General features: G+C 39.3%; 1 protein-coding gene and 1 long non-coding RNA gene across 3 annotated transcripts in view; one reads left to right on the top strand and one right to left on the bottom strand.

Moving 5' to 3' along the window:
* LOC112671271 (uncharacterized) overlaps positions 1-1,505 on the bottom strand; it is a 35,052-nt gene extending 33,547 nt beyond the window's left edge. The window contains exon 1 of one of the 2 annotated variants that reach the window (XR_007413600.1): positions 1,047-1,505. This is a non-coding gene — a long non-coding RNA (uncharacterized LOC112671271). The remainder of the gene's footprint in view (positions 1-1,046) is intronic. The other variant, XR_003143478.3, reaches the window with a different exon arrangement.
* A 249-nt stretch (positions 1,506-1,754) lies between these two features.
* Positions 1,755-27,946, top strand: part of LRPPRC (leucine rich pentatricopeptide repeat containing) — a 111,287-nt gene continuing 85,095 nt past the window's right edge. The window contains exons 1-11 of the mRNA XM_025465374.3: positions 1,755-1,962; positions 18,376-18,572; positions 20,006-20,128; positions 23,168-23,289; positions 23,393-23,451; positions 24,381-24,467; positions 25,520-25,646; positions 26,000-26,144; positions 26,430-26,575; positions 26,808-26,913; positions 26,995-27,102. Of these exons, the coding sequence (XP_025321159.1) occupies positions 1,814-1,962; positions 18,376-18,572; positions 20,006-20,128; positions 23,168-23,289; positions 23,393-23,451; positions 24,381-24,467; positions 25,520-25,646; positions 26,000-26,144; positions 26,430-26,575; positions 26,808-26,913; positions 26,995-27,102 (1,369 nt within the window). The 5' untranslated portion in view covers positions 1,755-1,813. The remainder of the gene's footprint in view (positions 1,963-18,375; positions 18,573-20,005; positions 20,129-23,167; positions 23,290-23,392; positions 23,452-24,380; positions 24,468-25,519; positions 25,647-25,999; positions 26,145-26,429; positions 26,576-26,807; positions 26,914-26,994; positions 27,103-27,946) is intronic.

Below are 27,946 nucleotides of genomic sequence, written 5' to 3'. Positions count from 1 at the left end.
AAAATAACCTATCCAAACAGCAGCCAATGATCCCTTAAAAATGTAAATAGATTCCTATCACTGCAAAGCACCAAGCTTTCCAATGGTTTTCCATCTCTTTCTGAATAAAAATCAAGGTCCTTACAGGAGCCTATTAACATCCTGCATAATCTGGGCCCCAGCTATCTCAGACCTCCAGGCTGCTCTTCCCTCTCCTCCCTAACTTCCTCTTTCCTCTAATCCACATGGTCCTCCTTGTTGTTCTTTGAAAGGGCTGAACTTGCCACCTTCAATCTCTTTATCCTGATTTATTTTACAGGACAGTTCTTAATTATCTTCCCAAACTAAACTTTGGAGCCCTTAATCAGAGTCCAGACTTGACCTATTTTGCTCTCTACTGGATTCCCATCTCAAACAGTGCCTGGCACTGAATAGGTATTCAATAAATCAGTGTTGAGTAGGCGAATTAACAAATTATACTACTAATGCCTAGTAGTATAACCCAGCATGATTAACCATTTAACCTTTTTCGGATCTCACTTTCCTCATCTCTCAAAGGAGAGATAAAACTAAGTAACCTCGGGCAGCCCGGGTGGCTCAGCGGTTTGGCGCTGCCTTCAGCCCAGGGCATGACCCTGGAGACCCGGGATCGAGTCCCACGTCGGGCTCCCTGCATGGAGCCTGCTTCTCCCTCTGCCTGTGTCTCTGCCTCTCTCTCTCTCTCTTATTAATAAATAATCTTAACCTCAAATATTTAATGCACTACTGTGCCTGGCACTGGGGAGGTGCTTCAGATCCAAGAAAAGGTCACAGTCCCTGCTGTCAAGGATCTAGATGTTGAGTGGGGTGAAGAGCTACACGGGGAATTACCATGGAGGGCTTCCAGAGTAAACTTGAGTGTTCTCACCTGGTGATGGGCAGGATGCAGCTAGGGGAAGAGGGGGCAGGAGCCTGTTCCCGGCTTCCCACGTGTGCACAGCGAACCCTTTCAGGTTGTGGAGGTTTACAAGGGCCTCCCGGGTTTACGCTCAGATTTGGCTCCAGACTTAATCCTATCATTATCTTACCTCCGATGCTGGTGCATTTACGGAACGAAGAAGCGGGGTGGGAGTTGGGGAAGATCATGAAATCAGTTCCAGCTTTAAAACTGCACCACCTTGGTTAGCATCCACCTGTCCTAAGGCGAGGAACTACTTGTGCACTTAGGCTTGGACCTACGTATGCTTTTACACTGTTTTTAAGCCCCAGGAACACAAATCACACCGTCTTTAACTCTGGAGGCCCCTAGCACAGTACAAAGGTCCTCAACGTTTTTCAGTCCCACGCTTCTCGGAGCCTTCCAGCCCGGACGTCCCCCTCGGCGCGGAGCCCAGACCGCGGGACGTCTGCGACAGCATCCGCGCAGGCCCGCGAATTGTCCCACACCCTGGGACCGTCATAGTCGGCTCTTCTCGAGAGTTCCCGGGCGTCCTTGCTAGTTGGCCCCCCGCAAGCCCCTGCGCCAACCTGGGCGGAGTCGACCCCTTGTGACTCTACCAACTGAAGAGTGCAGGGGTGGAGGCACTGAGCACGCCGAGAGGAAGACGACAAAACGGAAAGAGAACCGCCCTCAAATAACCGGTCAACTTATCTTATTATTATTAGCACGTCGCGCGGGGCTCACGTGTCCTGAGAGACACAGGCTGGCCCGCCTTCCAAGCTAAAACAACGCGCGGCCCCCCCTACGTCTGGCGCGTCGGGCCTTTGGTCTCTCCCGCGCCGGGCGACCCTGCGGTCACGTGCTCCCCCTGTCCTTCTCGCCGAGCGTGCTTCCTGCGGTGGGGACGGCCGAGCCATGGCAGCCCTCCTGAGACCCGCTCGCTGGCTCCTGCGAGCCCGGGCGGCCCCGCGCCTCCCGCTTTCCCTGCGCCTCCTCGCAAGCGGCCCGAGGCGGCCATACGCCGCCCCCTGTGTGCCCGCGGCCCGCGCAGGGCCGGTCGCCGGGTGAGTGCCCGGGTTTCTCCCCCGGCGCGTCTGCAGGGCGGGCGTCCCCCGGGGGCGCGATGCCGGCGGGGGCCGGGCCCGCCTGTCTCTGTGTGTGCCCTCTACGCCGCTCTGGGGCCAAAATGTGCCGGGGCCTCGGATCCCGCTCCCCAGCGGGGGTTTTAGGGTGACAGGGTCAGCCGACTGCAGAAGGTCATGCCGTGTGCTAGGCTGGCTTCCGGCTTGGATTCTGCTCTCGCCTGGGATTGGGGCCTTCTGTGCTCGGGCTACTGGCGTCCTATTAAACTGAGCGTGTATAGGGGGTGGGGAGGTTGAAGACTGCTACTGGCCTCGGGTACCACTTACTCTTCTCCTTAGGACTGACCAGCTTGGGTGCTGCCCCTCGTGCGAGCATTATTTGTGATCAGTAACCTGCTGGGACTTAGATTTCGAGAGGTTTATTGCGGGAGGGATAGATTGGGAATTTAAGGCGAGCCGGAGATAGTTAATTATGCGGGGATAGAGAGGGACGTTAATTATGATCAGTTTGGGCTGTTGCTTTGCCTTTCCTCTCGACATTTAGAAGGGCGGGATATGGGTTGGGAATTGTCCTAGTAGGGCCCTGTAAGCGTCAACGAGTGAATAAGTGGACACGTGCAGGGGACTCCGTGAGGATTTAAGGAGGCCGAGGGATCGGTGGTGTCAGATGTGTGAATACTTTCGTGGATTGAGGTTTATCAGGAGATAGGTCTGGCATAGACTCGGAGGGGGCATAAGGAAGTTTGATGAAAAAGTAGGAGAGTGGTATTCTGGCCATCTGAGAAGGGGGAGATGGGCACTGAGGTTTTAGAATTGGAGAAAACCAGATTTTGAAAGACTGTTTATAAATAAAGTTATTTTGGGAGACAACATAGGATGAAGAGCCAAGGATTTGCCATTGGGCAAGTCACTTAAACCATTTCTGGGCCTCGGTTTCCTTAGTAAGATGGAGTGGTAATAGGGTTGGTAGCACTGCATGAGATTATCTATAAAAAACACTTAACTTAGGGCCTGGTACCTAGGAAGCACTTTATTAGTTGTAATAGTAGTAATAACTATGATTACATGGATCTTTGTGGAGCAGCCTGGAAACCTATTCTCTGCATAAAATTATATGGAGGAAAAGTTTTACGACTTAACAACTCAGTTATAGATCTTTGGAACATAGCCTACTTCTAACTTACGGCCTGCCTGGATTTTGTTCTTAGGCCTGAACAGTTAACCTTCAGGAGCCATGCCTCTGCTTTCTCAGAAAGTATATCTTTGCTTTCAAAGACTTTATTTTGAGAAAGTTGTGCCAATTACTTTTTTTTTTTTTTTTCAATTACTTTTTTTTAAGATAGTCCTTAACTATCTTCCATGAGGCCAGAGGAGGGTCAGTGGTATCTTTGATCTTCACTGTTGCATTTGAGGAAAACTGTAGAACACAATCTAGTAGAGAGGGTGTTGGTCTTGGTGTTCATTAGACCTGGATTCCGTTGGCCTGCTCTGTAATCTAACCTAACCTCTTTGATCCTCAGTTTCATGATCCCCGTAAGGTCGCGGTAACAAGGCCTTTCTCCCTTTTTTGCAAAGCTGATTTCTTGTCATTCAGGATTCAACTTAAATACTGTTTCTTCAAAGAAGCCTTACTTATCTCAGCACTCAATCTAAAATCTATGCTATTTTAATTTTAACACGGTATGTGTGACTTGTCCAATATTAATCTGTTTTTTGTTTGTTTCCTTTAGTAGAGAAAATGAATTGCGTAAGAGCAGGACTTTGTTTTGCTCACCACTGCGTACTCAGCTCATAACAAACAATAAAGAAATGTTCCATCTTTCTCTTGTACTCTTAACAGTCCTTTTGTGACAGTCTCCTGACCCACAGCCTGTAAGACTGCCCGGATCTTTCCCCACCCTTCTTAGAACTCTGGACTTAACCTCTAGGTGCTTCCCAGTTTCCCTTCCCTTGTCCCTATTCCTGTCTCCTTTATTTCCTCACTTCATGTTCATTCTTCCACCCACTGCAATCACACTACTGGCAAAGCCATCATTGTCTTATTTATTAACTTTCTGTTGTATATATTTTTTATTTTACTTACTCTTTTTTTTTAGTAGGCCCCACACCCAGTGTGGTGCCTAAAGCAGGGTTTGAACTCCCCACCATAAGATCAAAACCTGAACTGAGATCAAGAGTCGGTTGCTTAACTGACTGAGCCACCCAGATACCATTATTTTATATTTTTAAATTATAAAACTCATGTGCTTTGAGGAGCAATTGCAAAATACAGAGGGATTAGTAATAAATTAAAAATCACCCTTAGGTGCCTGGCTGGCTCAGTCTCTGTAGTGTGAGGCTCTTGATCTTGGGGTTGTGAGTTCGAGCCCCACGTTGGGTGTATGAATTACTTAAAAATGAAATCTTAAATAAATAGATAAATAAAAAAAATTACCCTTAATTTATCATCCAGAGAGAGCTGTTGAAATGTATACAGCCTTTGTGTGTGCATGTCCTTTTTTTAAAATAAAAAAAATTTATTCATGAGAGGCACGGAGAGAAGTAGGCTCCTCACTGGGAGCCCCATGTGGGGACTCTATCCCCAGACTGGGATCACTCCCTGAGCCAAAGGCAGGCGCTCAACCGCTGAGCCACCCAGGCATCCCATGTGTGTAGATTTTTTTTTTTTTTAAGATTTTATTTATTTGTTCATAGAGACACAGGCAGAGGGAGAAGCAGGCTCCATGCAGGGAGTCCCATGTGGGACTCTATCCTGGGTCTCCAGGATCATACCCTGGACTGAAGGTGGCGCTAAACCACTGAGCCATCCGGGCTGCCTTGTGTGCATGTTTTTATGTATGTATCCATACATAATCATTTATGTATGTATAAATGAAAGTTTATTTCACTTAATATTTCCAAAGGAACATTAATTACCAAATCCACCTTTAAGTCCTTGACCCCTGGTATATTATTATGTCTCCCATTTCTCCCTTCATGAGACCCTTTGCGTGGCATTGATGACACCAGTCTTTCATGATTCTCTTTAGGATTTTTCTCATGTGCTGTGTTGCTTCCTTTTTCTTATGTTCATTTCTTAAATGCTGATGTGTTGAGTGGTTTTGTCTCTCTAGTCCTTATGTTTTCTCATTCACTTTGGGTGACCTTACCCATTTTTAAGCCATCAGCCCCTTCCTACTCATCTGAAAATAGCATTATCTCTCTCCCTGGATATATAGACCATTTATTAGACACCTACACCGGTTGAATTACAGGTGCTTCAAACCCATCACATCTCAAGTTGGACTCACCTTTCCTCTCAGATTTGTTCCTTGTGTGTTCCCTATTTTAGTGAATGTTGCCATTTCTGTCTACTTTCTAGAGATTTTTCATTCTTCTTTCATTGACACCTCCCTGACCCAATTCACCCCATATATATTGATGACACGTGATTAAGTTTTTGCTAGATTTACTCCATCTGGAGTGAATCCCCGTTTTCTTCAACCTTCACATTATTCTCTAGTCTCCTTGCAACTGCTGTACCTCCATCATGTCATTTTCCTACTTAGACACTGGTGGCTTCCATTAGTTCCAAGATAGGGCTTCATGATCTGGAGATACCTGTGGAGCCTCACTTTTGAGTTCCTTTCCATGGCATCCTGTATTCTAACTGTACCATACTACTACTTCTGAGTCCTCTACAACCGGGCTTTTTAGTGAGCATAAAAATTCCTTGGGGATCTTGTTAAAATGTAGATTCTGATTTTGTAGGTCTAGGCAAGGAACTGAGATTCTGCATTTCTAACAAGCCCCCAGATGGTAAAGGTACTTAGTATTGGTTCACAGCTCTGAGGAGCCATGTTGCACATCTCTTTGCCTTTGAATGTGGTGGTCACTCTTGGGATGGTGTTGCCCCTTCTCCCTACTCAGGTGTTCCTTTTCTCTGTTAAATCTTGGTTGTTTCTCCTATTTGATGACTCCTCTTTTGTGCTTTCTCTCAGATCCTGAATCACTAAGCATCCATTAGCATGATTACATGTGTACCCACCAGCACTCCAGACCTGGCTATACATTCCTTGAAGGCAATGATTTTGTCTTACTCTTTGCCTTCCCTGGTGTCTGACTTTGTGGCACATAGTAGGTATCAAATATTTTTTTAGTAGATCAGTGAAAATCTTAGATGTTGAGGAAGGAATATTGTGACTGCAAAGACTTTTTGAAGAGATATTTAATCCACTCCTGCAGTGCAGTGAACCTCCATTAATTCACCCCAATCTTGGTTTCCAAGAATGTTCTGTGAAAGACTGATGAACATTATTGGGTGAAATTTTAGAATTTATTAATTTGTTTTCAAAGTTGAAGCACCAGGAAGTACATACTTCTGTATTTTTTTTTTTTGTATTTTTTTTTTAAGATTTTATTTATTTATTCACGATAGACACACACACAGACAGAGGGTCAAAGGGAGAAGTAGGCTCCGTGCAGGGAGCCCGATGTGGGACTCAATCCCCGGACTCCAGGATCACGCCCTGGGCCAAAGGCAGGCGCCAAACCGCTGAGCCACCCAGGGATCCCCACGTCTGTATTTTTAAGTCTTGCTCCCCATTACCCATTCAGTACTTTTTTCTTTAACAAATTTTTCTTAAAAACCAGCTCTTACCTTATTCTCTGTGGGGAGTTTGAGGGGCAAACACTGTTGCTTTCCCACAGACTCTTTTTTTTCCCCCTTGCACTTCTGGATCAGAAGCTGCTTATATTTTCTTGTGAGAGTTTTTAGACTTCTGTGCTTCAGAGGAAAGATAAACTTTGAATTATAGCCATTTGGAAGTGGATCTAGATTGGTGATTGACTTAAAGGGGAAGAGCACATACTGCCCTATGACAGAATGATGTGACTTCTAAAGTTGGAAGGAAGGAAACTTTCCCTGGCTTATTTCTTAATAAGAAAAAAATCTTAACAAATATTAAGAGTCTGTCTGGGTCCTTTGGAGTTATGATTCAGCCTCTGGTTTCTGTGTGTATACACTTCTTAATTACAGAGGGCTATGATAGGCACATGTACAGCTCATATATTCTATCCATAAAAGAGGAACATAATACTGTGGTATTTCAGAGAGAAGAGCAGTCACATTTGTGGTAGGGGGCTCACTTGAGTGTAAGAGAATATATGGTAATGAGGAGTCAGAGTGTTCTAGGGGAAGAGAAGAGCATGAAGGGACTTGGAGATCAAACTTTTATCTTGTGTGGCTACATGGGATTGGATGTAATGGAAGTTGATACTGCCAAGGTCAGTTGATTCCTTGTAGCTACTAAGGTTGTTTAGAAGTTGGTCATTTGATGATTGGAAGCAATCGGAGGGTTTTGAGAGGTATAGGTCCTGACAAAGTTTACATAGACTGTAGGAGAGACAGAGGTTGGGGATGGAAAGATCAGTAGGAACAACATTGATACTACAGATTAGGGCTAATAGGACCTCGGCTAGGTGGTGCAGAACTGAAAACGCTTTTCTTCTTGAGAGGGAGTGAACAGGAGATTGGTCAGCATGTTGGCAGAATAAATTTGGAGATGAGGCTAAATAGTAGTACCTTCAGATTAAATCTTTACCATTTTCAAGTTGTTTGTATGATTACATCACACATATATTTCATCTTCTAAGGGTTGATATTACAAATTAGGAAGAGTGAAGTAGTTTATCTGGGATCTCCAGTTGGGATTTAGCTACAGACTCAGCTGCCCAGACTGTAGGCACTGGGCAGCCGTGTCTGTAGGCAAAACACTGAAGTGTTTTGAATATATTGTGTTTTAGGTATTGAAGAGATTACTTATAGACATAAAGACATTTTTTAAAAAACGGGAAAGGAGAGAAAATGAGTGGGAAATATCAGTGAGAGTGACAGAACAGGAGAACTCCTAACTCTGGGAAATGAACAAGGGGCAGTGAAAGGAGGTGGGCGGGGGGTTGGGGTGACTGGGTGACGGGCACTGAGCGGGGGCGCTTTGACAGGGTGAGCACTGGGTGTTATGCTATATGTTGGCAGATCGAACTCCAATAAATACAAAAAATACATTTTTTAAAAAGGTGATATGATACATTATAAATTTAGGAACTAAAGACAAGTAAGTAAGAACGTAAGATCTGAGAATGTAAACTCTGGAAGGGATCTTTAGAGTAATCTTGTCCATCCCACTCTCACTTTATAGATTCTAAAGAGTATCTTGTTCCATATCACATCATAGGTCCCGACCTGTTCATCACTTCCTGTCCAATCTGAGTACCACTGAAACTGTTATTTATATTTAAGTTTTTTTTTGTTTTTTTTTAAGATTTTATTTATTTGAGAGACAGAGCACACAAGGCAGGGGAAGAGGCAGATGGAGAAGCAGGCTCCATGCTGAGCAGGGAGTCTGATGCAGGACTTCATCCCAGGACCTTGGTATCATGACCTGAGCTGAAGGCAGATGCTTATGTGACTGAGCCACCTCTGATATTTTTCTTAATGTTGGTTTTAGGTTTAGACTAACATTATCGTAACTTTATCTTAAGCAAAAATATTAGTAAAATAAAGACCTTGATGTGATAGTTACTTTTAAGTAATAACTTTTAAGTATTAATTAAAATAGATAAAACTGCTAAAATAGAAAATTTTTGTTTAATTTTTATTTATTTATTTTTTTGAAAATTTTTGTTTAAATGGTATCTGTCTTGCCTAGTGGAAGGGTGATATTTTTGGAAATACTTTACTATTTCAGTTAATCTTCGTGATATCCTTGTGGGGTAAATACTGTTATCTCCCAGATTTTACAGGCTTAAAAGTTGCAATAACTTGGCCACATTACACATCTTTTTTTTTTTTTTTAAGATTTTATTTATTCATGAGAGACAGAGAGAGAGAGTCAGAGGGAGAAACAGGCTCCATGCAGGGAGCCCAATGTGGGACTTGATCCCAGGTCTCCAGGATCAGGCCCTGGGCTGAAGGTAGTGCGAAACCGCTGAGCCACCCAGGCTGCCCTACGTTATATATCTTATAAATGGCACAACCTGATGTCAGGCTGGTCTGCAAAACTCAGGTTCATGCTCTTCAAGCTCAGAGCTCCTGTGTTTCCACCATGCCATGGAGCCTTCTGTTTTTGTCTCTAAGATTGTGCTTGTCAAGTGTTCATGACATTAAATAACATAATAGGGTAGGATGTATACAGAGGATTAAGTAAGCCTTTCTAGGGCACTTTGACATGAAATTTTCTTCATTATACATAAAGAAGTGAGAATTAACATTGTATTGGTGAGATTTCTTGCTTGGACTTTGCAGTTAAATTGGCTGGAGGCTTTGGTGATAGCTATTTCTTTCCTGTCTCCACCACTCACTCTGGTGTAATCTTTTGTCAGCCTTTACTTGGACAATTGCAATATTTTCCTAAATGGTATCTCTGTCTTAATTCTTGTTGCTCTCTAATTCTTTACCCCATGGCTAGACTAATCTTTTCTTTTCTTTTTTTTTTTTTTAGACTAATCTTTTCAAAACAGAAATAGATCATGCCACAATCCCTGTTTATAAACCTTCAATAGGGTTCTGATACAGCTCTGTACCTAGAATAAAATCTGTACCAAAAATGAAATCCAGACAGACTCTTTATCATCACAGTCTTTCATGATCTAACCCACTCAGTAACCCAGTCTTCCTCTCCAGCCACATCCCGTGTGTTGCTTACTTGCTTGGCCTGCTGACTGTTCTGGCTTGCTTGGAATACTGCTCCCCTGTTGTCTATGGCTGCTTCTTTTCATCCTCAATTAAAAAATTAGTGTCATTTTCTTTGAACATTTCTTTTTAAGATTTTATTTATTTATTTTTTTAAAAGATTTTATTTATTCATGAGAGAGACAGAGAGAGGCAGAGACACAGGCTCCATGCAGGGGGCCCGATGTGGGACTTGATCCCGGGACCCCAGGATCATGCCCCACTGAAGGCAGGTGCTAAACCGCTGAACCCCCCAGGGATGCCTTAAGATTTTAAGTAACCTTGCACCCAACATGAGGTTTGAACTCATAACCTCTGCATACTCCACTGACTGAGCCAGCCAGGCACTCCAAATTTCCATTTGGTTCCTCATTTTTAAAAAAAAGTTATTATTTTTTTGTAATCTCCCTACATGTAGTGTAGGGCTCAAACTCATGACCCCAAGCTCAAGAGTTGCATGCTTTTCCAACTGAGCCAACCAGGCATCCCCATTTTCTTTGAACATTTTATTTGAAGTAGAGCTCTGTTTCATTGAAGTCCCTTGTTTATGTCCTTCATAGAGCTTAACACAAGTGTTTATTTTTTTGAAGTTTAATTGAATATCAGGTTTACTTACCAGATAAATAGAAGGGCTGATCCTAGTATAGTGCCTTATACATTGAAGGTGCTCAGTAAATATTTTTTGAGTTAATAAATGAAAGAACGTAGTGTTTGAAAAAAAGTAAAGAACAACTATAGGATATTAAAGAGAGAATGACATGAAGATGACTTTGGGAATGGTTGATCTGGCAGTTGTATGAATAAATCCTGAAACCTGAGAAAGTAATTATGGATTTGTTGCAAAAAAATCCATGTATTCTGGATTGAGCAAAGGATTAGATAGATGTGAAAGGTGAGAGGGATTGAGCAATAAAATAACCTAAGATTTTTTTTTTTAATTATTTATTTATTCATGAGAAACAGAGAGGCAGAGACACAGACAGAGGGAGAAACAGGCTCCACGCAGGGAACCGACGTGGGACTTGATCCCATTTCTCCAGGATCACACCTTGGGCTGAAGACGGCGCTAAACCGCTGGGCCACCAGGTCTGCCCTAACTCAAGATTTTGAGCTTGAAAGAACAATGCAGTGGTGGTAAAGTCTATAGCAGTAGAGAAATTTGAAAGAAGTACCAACTACTTTTAAAAGGAGGCATTATTGGGGTGCCTAGGTGTCTCAGTTGGTTAGGTGTCTGACTCGATTTCAGCTCAGGTCATGGTCCCAGGGTTGTGGGATCCAACCCTGAGGTAGGCTCCATGCTTTCTGAATAGTCTGCTTGAGATTCGTTCTTTCTCTCTCTCTTCCCACTGCACGCATGCATGTGTTTCCTCTCTGTCTTTTAAATAAATAAATCTTTAAAAAAAAATTAGGGATGCCTGGGTGAGTCAGTGGTTAAGCATCTGCCCTTCTCTCAGGTCATGATCCCAGGGTCCTGGGATCAAGTCCCACATCAGGCTTCTCACAGGGAGCCTGCTTCCTTCCCCTGCCTAGGTCTCTGCCTGTCTCTCTGTGTCTCTCATGAATAAATAAAACTTTTTTTTTTTTAAGATTTTATTTATTTATTCATGAGAGACACAGAGATGTGGGACTCGATCCCAGGACCCCAGGATCATGCCCTGAGCCAAAGGCAGACACTCAACCGCTAAGCCACGAAGGCGTCCCTAAATAAAATCTTTTTTTTTTTTTTTGAAGGTTTTATTTATTTATTCATGAGAGAGAGAGAGGCAGAGACACAGGCAGAGGGCGAAGCAGGCTCCATGCAGGGAGCCCGATGTGGGACTCGATCCTGGGTCCCCAGGATCAGGCCCTGGGCTGAAGGCAGTGCCAAACCGCTGAGCCACCTGGGCTGCCCTTAATTTTTTTTTTTTTTTAAGATTTTATTTAGGGGGCAGCTCAGGTGGCTCAGCGGTTTGGCACTGCCTTCAGCCCAGGGCCTGATCCTGGGGACCCAGGATCGAGTCCCACATCGGGCTCCCTGCATGGAGCCTGCTTCGCCCTCTGCCTGTGTCTCTGCCTCTCTCTCTCTCATGAATAAATAAATAAAACTTTAAAAAAAAGGGAGGAGGCATTATTGGAGCACCTCGCTGGTTCAGTCAGTGGAGAGTATATAACTCTTGATCTCAGGGTTGTGAGTTGAAGTCCTACATTGAGCATGGAACCTACTTTAAATAAATAAAAAGAGGCATTACCCATTTTTAACATGTTAAACTTAAGTGGAATCAGTATATGTAAAAAATGTTTTTAAAAGAATTGCATACCATGATCAAGTTGGGTTTATTCCAGGTGTGCAAAGCTGACTCAGTATCTGAAAATCAATCCCTGTAATCAAACATATCAACAGGCTAAAGAAAACTCAAGTGAAATAGTTAAAATTAGGGATTGGTGAGAACAAATTTGAGGTCCCCATTCCCTACAGAATAGTACAGCAAGATAAGCTGGGAGAAAGAGTGAGAGAGAGAGAGAGAGAGAGGCAGAGACACAGGCAGAGGGAGAAGCAGGCTCCATGCTGGGATCCCGACGTGGGACTCGATCCCAGGCCTCCAGGATCACACCCTGGGCTGAAGACGGCGCTAAAACCGCTGAGCCACCTGGGCTGCCCTCCAGGTTTAATTTTTACCACTTTCCATTGTGAACCCCTTATTGCAGCCAGGTTAGTTTTCTTGATGCTTTTCTGCCATGTTGAGCAGCCAGGTTAGTTTTCTTGATGCTTTTCTGCCATGTTGAGCTCATTTCGGAAGGAGACTACCCAAGTACAGATCTGGGACCTGTCATCCTGTCATTAACTAGCTTTTGCTATGACTTTGGGCAATTTGCTTCAGTTTTCTTATCTATAAAATGAAGATTATGGTAATAATTTTTTGTTACTTAGGAAGCATCATTAAATGCATAATAAATATTAATTACTGGTTATACCTATTGCATATCTGTATCCTCTTTTTTTTTTTTTTTTAAATTCTGGGAGCTCCAAAGTGCTAGATGCTCCGATGACTCATTATAGCAATGAAGAACGTAACACAGAAGGGAGAATTTTGAGAACATGTGTGATTAGTTTCCTGTATATTTGAAGTTTAAAAAGAATGAGTAATACTTCAATAAAAAGTTTATTTGAGGGGCCCCTGGTTGGCTTAGTCAGTTAAGCATCTGACTGACTCTTCAGTCATGATCCCAGGATTCTGGGATCAAGCCCCATGTCTGGCACCCTGCTCAGTGGAGAGTCTGCTTCTCCCTCTCCCTCTGCTGCTATTCCCCTTGCTCGTGCGCATGTGTTCTCTCTCTCTCTCAAATAAATATATATGTGCTGCCGAAGTGAGTACTCTCTCAAATAAAAAAAATCTTTAAAAAGTTTACTTGAAAAAATAAGTGTCAAGAATACCCAAGACAAGACAGTGCAGCCCTGGTGGCCCAGCGGTTTAGCGCCGCCTTCAGCCTGGGGTGTGATCCTGGAGACCTGGGATCGAGTCCCACGTCAGGCTCCCTGCATGGAGCCTGCTTCTCCCTCTGCCTGTCTCTGCCTGTCTCTGCCTCTCTCTCTCTCTCTCTCTGTCTCTCATGAATAAATAAAATAAAATAATAAAAAAATTAAAGAATACCCAAGACACATAAAGAACTCTTAAAATTCAACGATAAGAAAACTTAAAGAAAAAGGGAAACATAATGATCCAGTTGAGAAATGAACAGAATATCTGAACAGATAGGTCACCAAGAAAGACATAAAGGAGGCAAATAAGCATATGAAGAAATGTTCAACATCATATGTCATTAGGGAATTGCAAATTAAAACAATTAGATACCACTACATACCTGTTAGAATGACTGAAATCTGAAACACTTGTGGCACCAAATGATGGTGAGGATGTGGGGCACTAGAGAGCTCTCCGAGTCATTGCTGGTGGCAATACTGAGTGGTACAGCCATTTTGGAAGACAGTTTGGCGGTTTCTTTCAAAGCTAAATAAACATGAGCTTACCATATAATCCAGCACTCAAACTTTTAGATACTTAACCTAGATGAATAGAAAATTTACAAAAATCTGCGTGCAAATTCTTATGGATGCTTTATTCATGCTTGCCCAAATTGGAAGCAGCTAGTATGTCTGTCCTTCCTTCAGTAGATGAATGGATAAACAAATGGTGGTAAATCCATAAAATGGAATATTACTCAGCATTAAAAAGAAATGCGTTATCAAGTCACAAAAGGACATAGAGGAACCTTAAATGTATTTTGCTTTGTGGAAGAAGACAGTCTGAAAAAGTCTTTCTACTGTGTGATTCCAACTACAAAACATTTTGGAAAAGGCAAAACTACAGAGGGCGAAAGGTGATTACCAGGGGTTCAAGAGGAGGGGGGGAAGGGATGAATCGGTGGAGCATGGGGCATTTTTAGGGCAGTGAAACTGTACTGTGAGTACTGTAATGCTTGTCATACATTTGTCAAAAACTCTTAGATATGTACATATACAGAGTGAACCCTATTGTAAATTATAGGCTTTAATGTATCATGATTGGTGTATCATTTGTAACACATGAACCACAGTAATGCAAGATATAAATAGGGGAAACTGAGTGGAGAGGGAAGAGGATATGTAGGAACTCTACTCACTGTACAGTTTTTCTGTAAACCTAAAAATGCCTTGAAAAAGTAAAATATTAGGGGAAAAAAACAGGTTTAAGAGGGGAGTCCCATGGAAGCCTGCTTATCATAATCTGATCCTTGTACCTTTTTGAAATATGGACGTACAAAATCAGTTTTTTGTACTAAAGAGTCAAAATGAAAACCACCATCAATTAAAACAAACAGAAAAACAATGCCAGATTTTGCTAGAGAAAATTTATGAGGAATCTGAATATTAGTGGTGAGTGCCAGAGTCTTAGGAGGGAACCTAAGATGTTTAACTCAAAAATGCAAAGGAGTCATTTATGACACGTTGATAAGATGATAAAATGATTTTCCTTTATGTGGTTATATCAATTTTGGTCATCAGAATTTGGAGACAGTGCCTTCTAGCTTGTGCAAGTCTGATGGTTAGGTGCCTCTGCTACATGGATTCACCTTCACCCCTGGACTTTAGCACAGCATACGTATTGTTCTAGGCATGAAATTCTTATTTCCTGTTGGGTATGTTTCTGTGGAATTTAAAAATAAATTTAAGGCCAAATAATGTAGAAAGCATTGCCAGGTAGGGAAGCTCTGGAAACTTCCCTTTGAAGAGTGAAGAATCCCTTAGTTAAATAACTAACCTTCCTTCACCCCAGTTAATTCTATGGTGGATTCATAATTCAGCTTATCTAATTAAAGTCGAGTTTACTTGTGTGTAGACTTAACCGCATTAAAGATTTATTTGTGAGAAAAATTAGCTTTAAAATGTTCAGAATTGGGACGCCTGGGTGGCTCAGCGGTGGGGCGCATCTGCCTTCGGCTCCGGTGTGATCCTGGAGTACCATGATCGAGTCCCACATGTGCCTTCCTGCATGGAGCCTGCTTCTCTCTCTTTGTGTCTCTGCCTCTGTGTGTGTGTGTGTGTGTGTGTGTGTGTGTATGTGTGTCTCATGAATAAATTTAAAAAAATGTTCAGAATAACATACTGGTTTACTAACCTCTCTGTCTTCTGTCTGAATTTTGTATTTGTTTGATCATATATTTTAAAACTGCATTTTAGTAAAGGTTTAACTTTTGTGCTTTTTCACAATTTATAAGATTTGGGTATGTAAAAAATCTTGGCAAATACATTTCATTACAATTGTGCAATTTTTCTTTTTTAAACATTTTTTATTTTCTTTTAAAGTTTTTTGTTTTTTGTTTTTTTAAATACATGATAGACACAGATAGGCAGAGACACAGGCAGAGAGAGAAGCAGGCTCCTCGCAGGGAGCCCAACGTGGGACTCCATCCCAGGACCGCAGGATCACTCCCTGGGCCAAAGGCAGGCACTCAACTGCTGAGCCACCCAGGTGTCCCAACATTTTTTATTTTTAAATAATCTACACCCAACATGAGGCTCGAACTCACAATCCTGAGGTCAAGAGTTGTATGCTCCATGGACTGAGCTAGCCAGGCACCTCTCCAGTTTTGAAATTTCTATGTTAATCAGTTTTCATTGTTGAACAATATTATTTATTGCACACTTACCTGAACTTCATGTTCAGAGTGATTTAAAATAATGTTATTTTATGTTTACTGAGCAGGGGCATAGTTTAATAACAACTGATCCAGTAGACAGGTGAATGGCCAGGGAAAACCTTTGAAAATAAGGGATAAACATGTAGGAGTGGTACATATTTCTGTGGATTTTAGGTAATTAATTCAGCTCATTTAATCAGTTAGCCATTTACAATGTGCTGATCAATAGATTTGTAAAGGTAAGACGGAGTTGTCTTATTTAATTAGTGTCCTGGTTTTTTTCCATTGTTTTCCAGTCTGTTTACATAGGTAGACTTATTGATGACCAGAGTGCTTGTGATTTGTCCCAGATCACAGTGGTAGGAATTTTAGTATCAAGTTACTGCCTCTGTATTTTACATAATCTTGTAGTGAAACTTTCGTTGTAGCTTTAAAAAAAAAAAAATTATTCATGAGAGACACACAGTGTGAGAGGCAGAGACAGGCAGAGAGAAGCAGGCTCCATGCAGGGAGCCCAGTGCGGGACCCGATCTCAGTTCCCCAGGATCCCACCTTGTGCCGAAGGCAGAAGCTCAACCGCTGAGCCACCCAGGCATCCCTATAGCTTTCTTTAATGTAATATCACATACTTAATCATTTAATTTATAGCTGATTTTTCAAGGTTAATAATATAGGCTAGGAAACCAACAGTTTTATTTATTTATTTATTTTTTAAAAAGGTTTTATTTATTTGAGTGAGAGAGAGTGTGCATGAACACAAGTGGGGGGGGAGGGGGAGGAGCAGAGGGAGAAGGAGAAGCAGTGTTCCTGCAATGGGCAGGGGGCCCAATGTGGGGCTCCATCCTAGGATCTCAGGATCATGATCTGAGCTGAAGGCAGAAGTTTAACTGTTTGAGCCACCCAGCTGCCCCAACAAGTTTATTTTTAAACTCACTACTTTGGGGATCCCTGGGTGGTGCAGCGGTTTAGTGCCTGCCTTTGGCCCAGGGCGCGATCCTGGAGACCCGGGATCGAATCCCATGTCGGGCTCCCGGTGCATGGAGCCTGCTTCTCCCTCTGCCTGTGTCTCTGCCTCTCTCTCTCTGTGTGACTATCATAAATAAATAAAAATTAAAAAAAAATAAACTCACTACTTTGTAAACATTTATTTTGGTAATCATGGTAAAGATGTGCTAATGCAAGAAAAATGGGATTATTCTGTAGGCATCCCTGGATTAATAAGCATAGTATCAGACTTTGTTAATATGTACGTTGTATATATTATTTAGTTATAATTCCTGGCTGCTATGGAAAGTTTAAGGTATTTTGGAATAAATGTGTAAATCTTTGCACATTAGAAATTTTGTGTTAGGGGCACCTGAGTGGCTCAGTTAACTGCCTGCTTTTGGCTCCGGTCGTGATTCTAGGATGCTGGGCCTCATCAGCTCCTTGCTCCTCAGGGAGACTGCTTCTCCTTCTCCCTCTCCCTCTGCCTGCCACGCCCCCTGTTTGCACGTGCTCTCTCTCTGTCAAATAAAATCTGTAAAAAAATAAAAAAGCAATTTGTGTTAAATAGTGTTTTAATACAATAGTAAGTTTAAATTCAAAGATTTATGACAGGGTTGTCACACATGAGGATTATTTTTAAGTCTGGTATTTGTAAATTAGGTACAGCCTGTATTTCTATAGTATGGATTACCTCTGATTTCGTGTTTGAGAGCGTTTGGCTTACGTATTAGGCTCCATATTAAAATATTGAATGATTTAAATATTGTTTGCTCTTTATAAACACACATGTGCTCTTTATAAACACGTGCTAGTCTTTATAAACACACATGTGCTAGTCTGATCTTGTCCAATTTATAATTTTTTTTTTACTTTCTGAAAACTAATGATGGTTTATACCAGGAATCCAGTTATATTTTTAATGAATGCTGTTGTTCAAATAACTAGAAAAGTATATAATTAGCATCTTGACAGATGGAAAGCAGATAGGATTGGGAGCTGAAATTCTAAAATGCTTCAGATTTATTTAAACAGATTGGAAATTCTTTTGTCCTGAATGACTCTTTAAGATACTGCATAATTTAAACTTGGATATTGGTCTTCTATTAAATTCATAATGAGATTATACCTAGAAAGCATTTGAAAGCAGTTAACAGAATTTTGAGTATGTTAGATCTCTTGTCTCATTTGTAGAGGTGAGGAGAGCTTTGTAGCATAAACTGCTTCATTTTCCTTCATTAATCTGGTTTTACTTAAGAGAAATTTAAAAAAAACCTCTTAAATCATACCATATTATCTTAGTTTCAAATGATTCCATGTGGAAGGTTATCAAGACATTATCAAACAATTATTTAAGGGATTTACTTTGCATACATTTTGTGCTTTCTTTCCTACCTTTTTAGACTTCTTTAAGCATTTTTGCCTTTTGCACCAGAATTTAGGTATTTAGTAACCAATAAACTTTGCTTATTTAAATAAATTTTGCTCAAGAAGAGAAATATGGATAGAGTTGAGTTAATTACCATTTGTGTTTCATTTTATAGAGGGCTACTGAGCCAAGCCAGGCCATACGCCATTGCTGTTGAGAAAAATAATTTTCTTCAAGAGGAGCCCACTTCTCATAGAAGGAACACCAGTCAATTTGACTGGGCTCTAATGAGATTGGATAATTCTGTCCGAAGAACTGGCCGCATCCCAAAGACTCTTCTACAAAAAGTCTTTGACAATACCTGTCACTCAGGTATTTGAAAATTTCCTGTACAAAAGTTGATTGTCTTGTTTGGGGGCAAGCTTGCTGTAGAATATGATTTGATGTTTTTAATTTTGTTTGTTATTTTTGTTGATCATCAAGATTTTATGTCAGGATTGTGATCTTATGGTCTTTCCAACTCATCAGTGCAAAGTTTTGAGTGAAACATTTTGTTTTAGATGTTTATTTTGAAATCAAATAAAAAGTCTTTTTGCTTCCCAAAGCAAAAAGTTTAAAGAGAATCATTTTTAGTAGTAACTTGTCTTGGTAGTTATTATTTTTCTTACATTCCGTTGTACAGTGTCAGCTTTCCCTAAGATGCTTATGTATGATAGATTTCCAGAAAGATCATTATTTCCCTTTCATTTTCACTTAGTTTTATAATCTGTTTGAGTCACTTACTTTGATAGTCTGGTGGAAGCCTGTGGGCCCCCTCACCACCACCACCCCCCGCCCCCCCCCACCCGCAAACCCACATGGAAACACGCACGTAATTTTGCATGTAGTTACAGAATATGCTCCAGCTTCCTAAAGCCCATCTGGAATTATTCAGATTAAGAAGCTGTGGGATCTAATGATGAGGGATAGCAAAACAAATATCAGTTATAATTGTGTGCTCTTGTGTCATTTTCTCTTTGATTTATTCAGAGTTGTATAACTATTACCATAGTTATATTTAGAACATTTTTATCACCTCAAAAAGAAATCTCTAAACCCTCAGCCATTATCCCTCAACCCCTCATCCCTTCCAGCCTTAAGCAACCACTGGTGTACTTTCTGGCCTTACAGATTGGCTTATTTTGGATACTTTATATAAATGGACTCATACAGTAGGTGGTTTAGTTTGGTTTTGTTAGGTTTTAAAGTCTTCTTTCAGAGACACATGGATAAAGGGAGAGGGAAGTTTATTATTTTGTAATTGATTGTAAACCTAAATTTGGTATTCATGGGTTTTAATTGTACTGCATTAGACTGTTTCATGAGATACTGAGAAGCTTAGCCTTTGAATTGCAGTAAGCATTGCTTATAAATTTAGTTCTAGGTATTTTTGTATGCTAGAGTCTTGTAGATTAGATAGATTCATAACCTTAGCTTCCTTAAGAAAACAAAGCTAATTTTAAAAACATAACTTTTAGGGGCAGCCCAGGTGGCTCAGCAGTTTAGCGCAGACTTCAGCCCAGGGCCTGGGATACCCCCCCCCACCCCACCCCCGTATCTCTCATGAATAAATAAAAAATCTTAAAAATAAAAACAACTTTTGGTAACATTGTAAATGATACTTGTGAATTGGGGTAGAGTTGTTCCAGTTTGTGGGTATTTTTAATACTGTCTTGGTGAGACAGATTTTTTGGATATTTACATTTTGATATTTTTCTGTATGAAATAGCTACTGTGTTAAATTTTATGCATTATCTTTTTCATAGGTAGCCCAGGTGGCAATCAAGCCTTGCTTCTCCTGCGCAGCTGTGGTTCTCTCCTGCCTGAACTACAGCTTTCAGAGAGAACAGAATTTGCTCATAGGATATGGGACAAACTTCAGAAATTGGGTATGACTGTTTAAAAATATGATGTGTATACATAAAAGGTGTAGATTTTTTTTTTGGTAAATAAGAATTTTCTTTACATAAATGTTCTAATTCAATTTGATGAAAGAGCTGCTTGATATTTTTTGGTGAGTTATAGTGACATCTAGGGGCATTAAGAATAAAATAATGTAGCATTATGTGTCAATTATACTCAAATGAAAAAATAATCTTCATAACAATTATTACTTTTTATGGTAAGTTAAAAAAGAACAGAATAAAAAGGCATTTGGTGTGTCAAAGTTAGGAATGAATGTACCATTTGACCAAGTAGTTCATTTGTTAGAATATAGGTACACATATACTCAAATATGCAAATGGATACCCTTTATTGTAGCTTGTTTGTAAGAAACTGGAACCAACTCTAATGTCTCTCACTAGGATTGGTTAAATAAATTATGAAGTGTTCATGAATTTGAATACTGTACAACTATTTAAAAAAACTGAAGTTCTTCTATACTAATGCAGGTGTTCTCCAGAATATAAGTAGAAATAAAGGTGCAGAATGGTAATATATAGTATGCTAGCATTTTTTTTTTTTTAAGATTTTATTTATTCACGATAGAGAGAGAGAGAGAGGCAGAGACACAGGCAGAGGGAGAAGCAGGCTCCATGCCAGGAGCCTGACGCAGAACTCGATCCCGGGACTCGAGGATCATGCCCTGGGCCGAAGGTAGGCGCTGAACCGCCGAGCCACCTAGGGATCCTCGTATGCTAGCATTTTGAAGAAAAATGTTTATATCTGTATATGAATACAATATTAAAATATTTCTGGAAGGATAATAAATACTAGATACAATTTTTACTCTGTACCTTCTTATGCTTTTAAAATTTTGAACCATGAATGTAGTATCTGTTCAGAAAATAACATAATTTAGAAGACCATTATATATCCAATGTTCATTCTTGATTTTTAAAAATCTTATAAAGAGGGGTGCCTGGGCGGCTCAGTCCATTGAGTTTCCGACTCTTGATATCTGCTCAGATCCTGATCCTGGGGATATGAGTTCAAGCCCCGCATTGGACTCTATGCTGGGCATGGAGCCTACTTAAACAGAGAATAGAAGGATGCTTCTTTTTTTTTTTTTTTTTTTTTAGGATGCTTCTTTAACATGTTAAAATTTAAAGCCAACAACTAATATCATGTGTAATGGCAGTAAAATAAGATATGAAACAATACTAGAAATTACTGTTTTTTAGATGATGTGTTTATTTACTTGTAAAATCCCAGAAAATCAATTTAAAATAAAGTAGTAGGAAATATTAAATGTTGAAGAATCTGTAACTTTCCCTAGTTAGAAAACAAAATGCATAAAGGATTCAAGTTTAGTCACAAATATGTAAAATATATCCTTCAAGAAACATGCCACTCCATATGGAAGACTCTATAGAATAAACATAGCCTCACCTCAGTTTTGAATTCATCTAGAATTAATTTTGATAATGAGTTTTTTTTTTTTTTTTTTTGAATTATAGATGAGGGCAACCTGGGTGGCTCAGCAGTTTAGCACCGCCTTCAGCCCAGGGCGTGATCCTAGAGACCCGGGATCGAGTCCCACGTTGGGCTCCCTGCATGGAGCCTGCTCCTCCCTCTGCCTGTGCCTCTGCCTCTCTCTCTCTCTATCTCTCATGAATAAATAAATAAAATCTTTAAAATAAAATAAAATAAAATTATAGATGAGTATTTGACTTCAGAATGGAAAAAAGAGTTTTCTAGGTACAAAAGCAGCAGAAAAGTTGAAGATAAAGAATTGATTTCATAAAAAATTTCTGAATGTCAGTAAGTCATGTAATTTGAAAACACATGTTGGACTGGGAGAAAGATTTGTGAAGAATATGTACTTCAGTTTTAGAGCTGTAGCCAACCATTATTGGAGTTCAACTTGAATTGATTTTTTAGAAATATTCAGACACTGTATGGTAACATGTAATCGCATTGCAGATACTGAATTGTACGTGGTTCTGTTTAAAGCCCTGTATAACCTATTAATATGGTTAACAGATTGGACACTCAGGGCAGACCACCTACATTCAAATCTATGATCACTTACTAAGCCATGTGGTCTTGGACAAGTGGAAGAGTCAGTTTTCCTCATATATATAAGATAGGGATAAGAGTAACTGTCTCAAAGCTGTTGTGAAAAATGACTGGGCCTCTTGATGAGAGCAGTTTAAGTACAATTCCTGGAACATAGTTATTAGCACTCTACATGTCTAATAAAATAAAAACAAATACTAACTTAATAGAATAGGTCTCTGCAGTCGAGAATCTCAAACTGACATCAGATATTGACCAGGCCTCTGGTGCTACAGAGTGTTAAGTAAAGATAAGAAATTTAATTCATGCAAATCTAGTAAAACATATTAGCCCTAGGTTGATATGATGACCATAATGTCATCAGTGGGTCGAGGAAGGCTGAATGGTAACCATGATTGATGTGGCCGTAGGCAAGATGGACCCAGAAAGTAAACAAAGGGCTTTGGAATACAAGTAGTTAACAACAGCAGACTAGAAAAATAGTGTTCAGCAACTGGAAATGGAGCCTTCAAAGAAACACTTTGAGTACCCTGGTTAGTAAATAAGCAAAGTTGCTAGCACTGTCCTACTTGTATGAAACAACTATAGTCAAAGTTCATCTTAGTGTGTATGTACTGTGGCAAGGACTGCTTTCTGTAGAAAAATCTTTCAGTCACTTTAAATACAGAGGTTATTGTCAATATTTTCCAATAGGAAGGGAATACTATGCTGCGTAAGTAAGAGAGTTCTTACCATCTGAATAAGCAGTTACTTGTAACTGTACAGTAATTCAATTAATTATTGTCTTAAATACTTAGCTTGCTCTGTTCTGACAGGCTTTCTATATAGATGGGTCAAAGTATGGGGTGAAATGCTGAGGTGATTACCCTTTTTGTTTGTTAAACTTAAGTACGCGTATTTTAGTTGTGATAAAGGATATGATTTTATGTACTTTTCTAAAAGTTTGATTTAAACTTTTTTTGTAGGTACTGTGTATGATGTAAGTCACTACAATGCTTTACTTAAAGTCTATCTTCAAAATGAATATAAATTTTCACCAACTGACTTCTTGGCAAAAATGGAGGAAGCAAACATTCAACCAAATCGAGTAGGTAGTTGCTATCATAAATGTTTTTTTGTTACATCGCTTTTTTTATCTCAGGGAAAAAAATAGCATTTAAAAAATATTAACTGGCCCATTTCATTGACAGGTGACATACCAGAGGTTGATTGCTGCTTATTGTAACGCAGGAGATATTGAAGGTGCCAGGTAAGGAGCTCTATAAATGTATGTTTAAGTGAAAGAATTTGTAAGTCTTAAAGCCTAGAATATATTCACTCGCCTATTTTTTTTTAAATTAAAGTTTTTTCTTAGGGAAATTACTTCACAATATTTTAATCTAGCAAATTTGGTAATACAACTTAGATAAAATATAAAGTTGTGTAAGAGGAGAAAGACAAGTGAATATTGCTATTTTAATTAAAAATTTGATTTACTGGACCAGAAGCTTAAAGTTGCTGCAATGTATAAAGTTGGCTTTGATCTTTGTAAATTGATATTTCCTAAAGGAAATGTTCTCAGCCATTTAAACTATTCATTTATAAAACAATAGTCTATCTTGCTGATTCATATAAAATCAGTTGTGACATTTATTTCTTTGTATAAATTACTATTTTTGGATGGAGGTTTTAGGAAATAAGGGATAGATTGAGATGTATAATTCACTTTTAATTAAATGGATTTTATTAAACTTTATGCTTTTTAAAGGTTAATTAGTAGTATAGAAGAAAGAATTAGGTTTTAAAAACTTGCCTGCTATTTTTACCAAGAGTAGTTCAAGATATATAATTTGGTATAATTGAAATAATTTCAGGGATCCCTGGGTGGCGCAGCGGTTTGGCGCCTGCCTTTGGCCCAGGGCGCGATCCTGGAGACCCGGGATCGAATCCCACATCGGGCTCCCGGTGCATGGAGCCTGCTTCTCCCTCTGCCTGTGTCTCTGCCTCTCTCTCTCTCTGTGACTATCATGAATAAATAAATAAAATCTTTAAAAAAAAAAAAAAAAAAAAAAAAAAAAAGAAATAATTTCAGGGAGTGAGATTTTCTGTACATATGTTTTTTTTTTTTTTTTGTACATATGTTGTAAAAAGTGTTTTTGATGTATATTTCTAAGAAGTGTATTCATTTCTCTTTTTCAGCAAGATTCTTGGATTTATGAAAACTAAGGATCTGCCAGTCACGGAGGCAGTTTTCAGTGCTCTTGTTACAGGGCATGCGAGAGCAGGGTAATGTTCAACCTAAGATTTTATTCTCAAGCAAGGTTTAAATTAAAATAATTGTAGGGGCACCTGGGTGGCTCAGTCTGTTAAGCGTCTTCCTTTGGCTCGGGTCGTGATTTCAGTGTCCTGGAATTGAGCCTCGCATTGGGCGCTCTCCTCCACAGGGAGCCTGCTTCTCTCTCTTCCTCTCCTGCCTGCAGCTCTGCCTGCTTGTGCTCTCTCTCTGTCAAATAAAATCTTAAGGAAAAAAAAAATAATTGTACAAGATTCTGAAACCATTTTTATCCCCTCAAAAATTTTGAATGTGTGAGATAGAAGAACATGCAACTTTTATTTTTTATTTAATATTATTTTTTTAACATGCAACTTTTAAATAACTTAAATGTATCTGTTTTGTAAAACTTGTATTTGAAAATTTTCTATTTTAAAAGATAGGCCTGATCCAAAGCCCCTGACTTTCTAAAGTATTTTAATTGCTCTCTTCATGTCTGTGGAAAGCAGTTTCATTTTTGAAGAATAATTTCCTAAACATTATTCTTTCCGTAAAAGGTAAATTTGAGTCATAGCATACTTGACAAAAGAGGACACGTTAATTTAAGGTCTACATGATTATTATGCAATTTGGTTTCTCTTTTGGAAAAGTTGCCTGTCAAAATTTGAGATGTTTATTATTATTGTTACTTCAGAGACTGATAACCATTTTAAAATGTACTTGCTGTTTTCTGATTTTCTTTGCTAATTGGTCTAAATGGTTCATAAGAATTTTTAATTTTAATAAGAATAGGGTAATACATTTATTTATTTATTTTTAAAGATTCTGTTTATTCATGAGAGACAGAGAGGCAGAGACATAGGCAGAGGGAGAAGCAGGCTCCCTGCAGGGAGCCCGATGTAGGACTTGATCTCAGGACCCCAGGATCACGACCTGAGCCAAAGGCAGATGCTTAACCACTGAGCCACCCAGGTGCCCCCTCGGGTAATACATTTTAGATTGAATGATAATACTACATTTGGCAGTATTATATTAATCTGTTCTCTTTTCTTTGAATAACTTCTAGAGATATAGAGAATGCAGAAAATATTCTCACAGTGATGAAAGAGGCTGGAATTGAGCCTGGTCCAGACACATACCTAGCATTATTGAATGCATATGCTGAAAAAGGTGACATTGACCATGTTAAGCAGGTATGACTTATGTCATGTAAATAAAAGTACTTTAAAATCATTTATATAAAAAGTAAAAGTCATTTGTGCAAGCCTGCATTCCATTTTGCATGAAACAAAAAAGTGTATTTTAATTCTGTTTTTAAAGGTATTTCTCGTAGACTCTAGTATTGAAGGAGAATTTTTATAGTTTGGTACCTTGGTGTTGATGTAAATTATTGCTGAAATATAATATTTTCTGTCTTAGAAAAGAAGTCCTAAACCTTTAGATAGTGTATGTTCCTAATCTTTAAAATCTTAGTATTTTAATTTATTTGGCTTTAATTTAAAAATGCTGGTTTCTAACTTGTTCTAATTTCTGGAACTGCTTGCAGACTCTGGAGAAGGTGGAGAAGTCTGATCTTTACCTTATGGACCGTGATTTATTGCAGATTATTTTTAGTTTCAGTAAAGCTGGGTATTCTCAATATGTCCCAGAAATTTTGGAAAAAATTACATACGAAAGAAGATATATTCCAGGTAGTTTTAAGAAATTTATTTTCATGATTTCTCTAAAAATCTGAATTAGTATTCTCTAACAATAGGGGATTGTGGTACATGAATATAAGACTCTTAAAAAGCTTAATAAGCTAAATAGCTTGAGTTAATGAACACATGGGAACATTTTGATTTGGAAATGTTTCACTATTATTTAGGCAGATATATCCTTTTGGTATTTGCAGTTCATAAGTTTGACTTTCATAGTGGTTTGCAGTGTAAAAATATTCAATTCAGTAACAAAAAATGCCTTTGTTCTCTTCCCAGATGCGATGAATCTCATTTTGCTTTTAGTCACTGAAAAATTGGAAGATACCGCATTTCAAATCTTATTAGCGTGTGCTGCATCAAGGGAGGACCATCTGAGTGACTTTGGCAGTTTCTTTTTACGACACTGTGTGACCATGAATACGGTATTCCGTCTGTTTTTACTTTGTAGGCAGTGTAATAGGAAGTGAAATAAGAGTTTATTAAATGTAAGAACATATTATGAGATGAGACCAATTAAAAGCATGATGAAAACTTTGTTTCTGTGTCTAAGTTTATCTGGTAGAAAGAAGATGAGAGGTTCAAATTTTTCATTGCAGAAGGTCAAATGGTAGGATATTTGCGGATCCACTGATGTGGTGTCTTTTTTTTTCCTAGCCTGCAGAGAAGCTGAAAGACTACTGCAAGAAGTTAAAGGAGTCCCAGATGCACACATCTCCTTTGCAGATCACACTCCAGTGCGCTTTAGTGGCCAATAAGACTGGTACTATATTCTCATCATTAAAACCGACATAAGTAAGTTTTGCTGAGGTAGCTGTGTAATATTTTATGGTATCTCTTTCAGATTTGGCAAAAGCTCTGATGAAGGCTCTGAAGGAAGAAGGTTTTCCTGTCAGAACTCATTATTTCTGGCCATTGCTGGCTGGACATCAGAAGGAGAAAAATGTTCAAGGTTAGATTTTGCCTTTTACAGATTTGTAATGGTTCAGAGATCCGGAATAAGTTTCTACACATATGTAGTTGAATTCTTAGGGAAGGCAAACTTTTTTCTGGGTAGTAGATCTTCTGAGAAAATAGAATTGACTTAAATCATAGTCAAGAATTGGGTAAGCCTTTATAAAAACATAGTGGATTTCTTTCATCTTAATTTCATTTCTGACTTCATCTCTGATCTTGATATTCAAACTTGAGGGTGTAGTTTTAAGTGGTTCATTATTTTTTTTAAGTTTTTCCAAAACCTCTTTAGTTCTTGATTTTGCATATACTATTTGAGATTAGTTTGTCTAGCCTTATTCAAGAAAAAGTTCTATATATAATCGAGCCATTTTCTTTGTGGACCAGTCTCCTTAACTGAGCCAAGTTACATAATAAGAAAGACAGGAAAACTTATTGTAAAATGAGTGCTCATGACCTGACAGCCTGCTGATTGAAGGACAGAAATGTTCAATCTTCCAGGTTCTTAAGTACGTTTAAGCATTTAGCATACTTTTCCCTTGTACACATGGGATGCCTATAGGATATGAATAAGAATTGAACAAATATTAAATTTTAGAGTACAGTATCTAATTCTTTGGTTTGCATTATTGGTAATTCAGAAAGAGTAGTCTCATAAAAAGATGCTTTTAACAGAAGTACTTCCCCCTTGGGGAAACAAAAAATGGTCTTTTTCATTTTATCTCACAGTATAATGTGCTTTAGAATGAGATGCAGAGTTGTTAGTATGACATTGGGTGACAAACAAAATGCACAAACAACAAAAAAAGTGCTTTTAGCAGACTTTCATATTGCAATTTTAT

This window comes from Canis lupus, chromosome 10 (genome assembly GCF_003254725.2).
Source record: "Canis lupus dingo isolate Sandy chromosome 10, ASM325472v2, whole genome shotgun sequence".
NCBI lineage: Eukaryota > Metazoa > Chordata > Mammalia > Carnivora > Canidae > Canis > Canis lupus.
The sequence above is the reverse complement of the archived record's forward strand: the minus strand, read 5'-3'. Positions and strand labels throughout refer to the sequence as shown.